This window comes from Scyliorhinus canicula, unplaced genomic scaffold, assembly GCF_902713615.1.
Source record: "Scyliorhinus canicula unplaced genomic scaffold, sScyCan1.1, whole genome shotgun sequence".
NCBI lineage: Eukaryota > Metazoa > Chordata > Chondrichthyes > Carcharhiniformes > Scyliorhinidae > Scyliorhinus > Scyliorhinus canicula.
This window is the reverse complement of record NW_024055458.1, coordinates 560,375-563,128: the sequence shown is the minus strand read 5'-3', so window position 1 is coordinate 563,128 and position 2,754 is coordinate 560,375. Positions and strand designations below refer to the sequence as shown.

The 2,754-nt window shown below is 48.4% G+C and overlaps 1 protein-coding gene across 5 annotated transcripts; it reads right to left on the bottom strand.

The window, feature by feature from the left end:
• Positions 1-233: 233 nt before the first annotated feature.
• Positions 234-2,437, bottom strand: LOC119959565 (zinc finger protein 239-like). 5 transcript variants are annotated; one of them, XM_038787770.1, is made up of 2 exons: positions 2,405-2,437; positions 234-1,395 (listed from the first exon to the last, which is right to left on the bottom strand). In XM_038787770.1, the coding sequence occupies exon 2, from the start codon at positions 1,306-1,308 to the stop codon at positions 466-468; it is 843 nt and encodes a 280-aa protein (XP_038643698.1). In that variant the 5' UTR covers positions 1,309-1,395; positions 2,405-2,437; the 3' UTR covers positions 234-465. The 5 variants fall into 5 exon arrangements, with proteins under 5 accessions (XP_038643698.1, XP_038643695.1, XP_038643696.1 ...); XM_038787767.1 differs by lacking the exon at positions 2,405-2,437 and adding an exon at positions 1,768-2,098; XM_038787768.1 differs by lacking the exon at positions 2,405-2,437 and adding an exon at positions 2,045-2,083.
• Between the last annotated feature and the right edge of the window lie 317 nt (positions 2,438-2,754).

The following is a 2,754-nucleotide window of genomic DNA, read 5'->3' as shown; positions in this document are numbered from 1 at the left end:
CATGTGTTGTGAATAGGAAGGGAGTGTTTGGACAAAGAGGCAATGGCGGGCACCTGGAAACTGTGCACAAGGAAAGCCCAAAGGTGGCCTGGGTGGATAATATCAGAATGTGGACTGGCCTCTCGATGGGACAGGCAGTGAGAGCAGCGGAGAAATCAGTGAGAAAGATTGTCGAGACAGCGGCCAACACTCAGAATGAGGACGGATGAAAGACAAGACAGGACACCTTTTGGGGTAGACAAAAGACTATTTACTAAACAGGATAAAATTAATGTACTATATCTGCATTTGCAGATCATTGCAGTGGAAATGTGCTCTTGCTCAAAGAGAATCAGTCCACTGGAGTGAAAATTGGAAGACCGACCAGTCGAGAGGGAAACCCTCTGACCTTCCCTGTTCACCAAATGTCAGAATGAACATGGTTCAGTCCTGGCTGTGATTAACAGCAGAATCCAACCCCTCTAATTACTTGTGAACTCGCTCGTGCCTCCGCAGATGGGATGCATTTCTGAATCCTATCCCACACACGGAGCATATAAACGGCTTCTCATCAGTGTGAACTCGCTGGTGTGTCAGCAGGTTGGAGGAATTGATAAATCCCTTGCCACACACGGAGCAGGTGAATGGTCTTTCCCCAGTGTGAACTCGCTGGTGTGTCAGCAGGTTCGATGAATTGGTAAATCCCTTGCCACACACGGAGCAGGTGAATGGTCTTTCCCCAGTGTGAACTCGCTGGTGTGTCAGCAGGTTGGATAAAATAGTAAATCCCTTCCCACAGACAGAGCAGGAGAATGGTCTCTCCCCAGTGTGACCTCTCTGGTGTATCAGCAGGTTGGATGAATTAGTGAATCCCTTCCCACACAGTAAGCAGGTGAATAGTCTCACCCCAGTGTGAATTTGCTGATGTGCCATTAGGCAGGATGAATCTCTGAATCCTTTCCCACATTCGGAGCAGGTGGATGGTCTCTCCCCAGTGTGAACTCGCTGATGTCTCAGCTGGCTGGATGAATTAGTAAATCCCTTCCCACACACTGAGCAGGTAAATGGCTTCTCCCCGGTGTGAACTCGCTGATGTTTTAGCAGGCTGGATGAATCTCTGAATCCTTTGCCACACATGGAGCAGGTGAATGGGCTCTCCCCAGAGTGAACTCGATGATGTCTCAACAAGTCAGACGAATTAGTAAATCCCTTCCCACAATGAGAGCAGGTGAACGGTCTCTCCCCAGTGTGAGTACGTTGATGAGTTTCCAGCTCAGATGGGAAAGTGAATCCCTTCCCACAATCTCCACATTTCCATGGTTTCCTCATGGTGCTGGTGTCCGTGTCTCGGTGCTTTTCCAGTCACACTGATCGTAAAATGGCCGAATGACGCCGTCAGATCTTGCTTTTAATATTCTATTAAAGGATATTAGAAATGTCATCACTATCAGTACAGCTCACAAATTCAGAACAGACAATTGTAGTCGCTGTGAAACATGCTTTCCTATCTCATTCCCCAAATGCTGTAACTTTCCACCCACTGCTCCGAATATATTTAATGATGCAGTCTCCACTGTTCTCTGGGGAAGAGAATTGCAAAAACTAACCACCCTCTGAGGGAAGAAATTTTTCCTCATTCACCCGAGGAAGGAGCTGTGCTCCGAAAGCCAGCCATTCAAAACAAACCTGTTGGACTTTAACCCGGTGTTTTAAGATTTCGTACTGTGCCCACCCCCGCCCAACGCTGGCATCTCCATATCATATAAAGAGGGCGCCCGTATTTCGCACCTTTCATTTACTCAAACATTTTCTCTCCTGGTCACCGGGACCCTGAATCTGCTGCTCCGCAAAAATGACCGCGCATGCGCCCTGCTCCCTGTTGAACAGAGATGGCGCCGCTGGAACTGGGCCTTTCCCGGATAGAACCTCCGCAGCTGCAAACTCGGGACATGCAGGATCTGATTCCGGCCGTGGGGCCTGTACCAGGTGTTTATGAAGCCTCCGTTCCCTCTCCACCCGGACTCACAGCTCCATTACTCACTCCGCCCCACCGACTCTAACCCACCACAAAGGCGCTTCCGCACTGCCAGGGCTCCGAACAAAGTGACAATGCGCATGCTCCAGATACAGCCTCCACTGCGCATGCACCGGAGACACCACTGCGCATGCTCCGGATACAGCACTGCGCCTGCTCACTGGCCTCCTGTGGAGTGAATAGGGCACATTCACAACCGCAGGGAATGATTGGTAATAGTCCTACCAATCAAATCCGAAACACTCAACCAAATAACTTTGTTACGATTTGAGATTAATTAATTAAAAATCTCAAATTGTGAATTGGTGATCTACTATGTTCCGTTTGCTCAGTGTTCTCTTGTGTGACCACGCAGAGGTGTTCAAGCTTCTATGCTGTTTCCTCTCTTACCTCCTCTCATGGTACTGACTCTGGCTGGGTTCAATCGCGCGCGCCGTCACTGGTCCCTCTCGCTTTCTCTCTCTATTCCTGATACTGAATATTCAGTGTTTCACAGAATGATACTGCATGAATGGAAGTCGTTTGGCCCATTAGACTTGTACTGGCTCTTTGGAAGATCTCTTCATTGAATCCCACAGCCCTGCTGGCAGAGTGAGAACAATGTGTATCTGCTGTTTTCCAATTGGATTGTTCATAGTCACATTCACCCCTGTGGAAAACAATGATTTGCCCGTTTTCTTTTAGAATACCCAATTCATTTTTTTCAATTAAGGGACAATTTAGCGTGGCCAATCTACCTA

Excerpts from the sequence above, each read along its gene's own strand:
- LOC119959565 (XM_038787770.1), bottom strand. The coding sequence starts at position 1,308 with ATGAGGAAACCATGGAAATGTGGAGATTGTGGGAAGGGATTCACTTTC.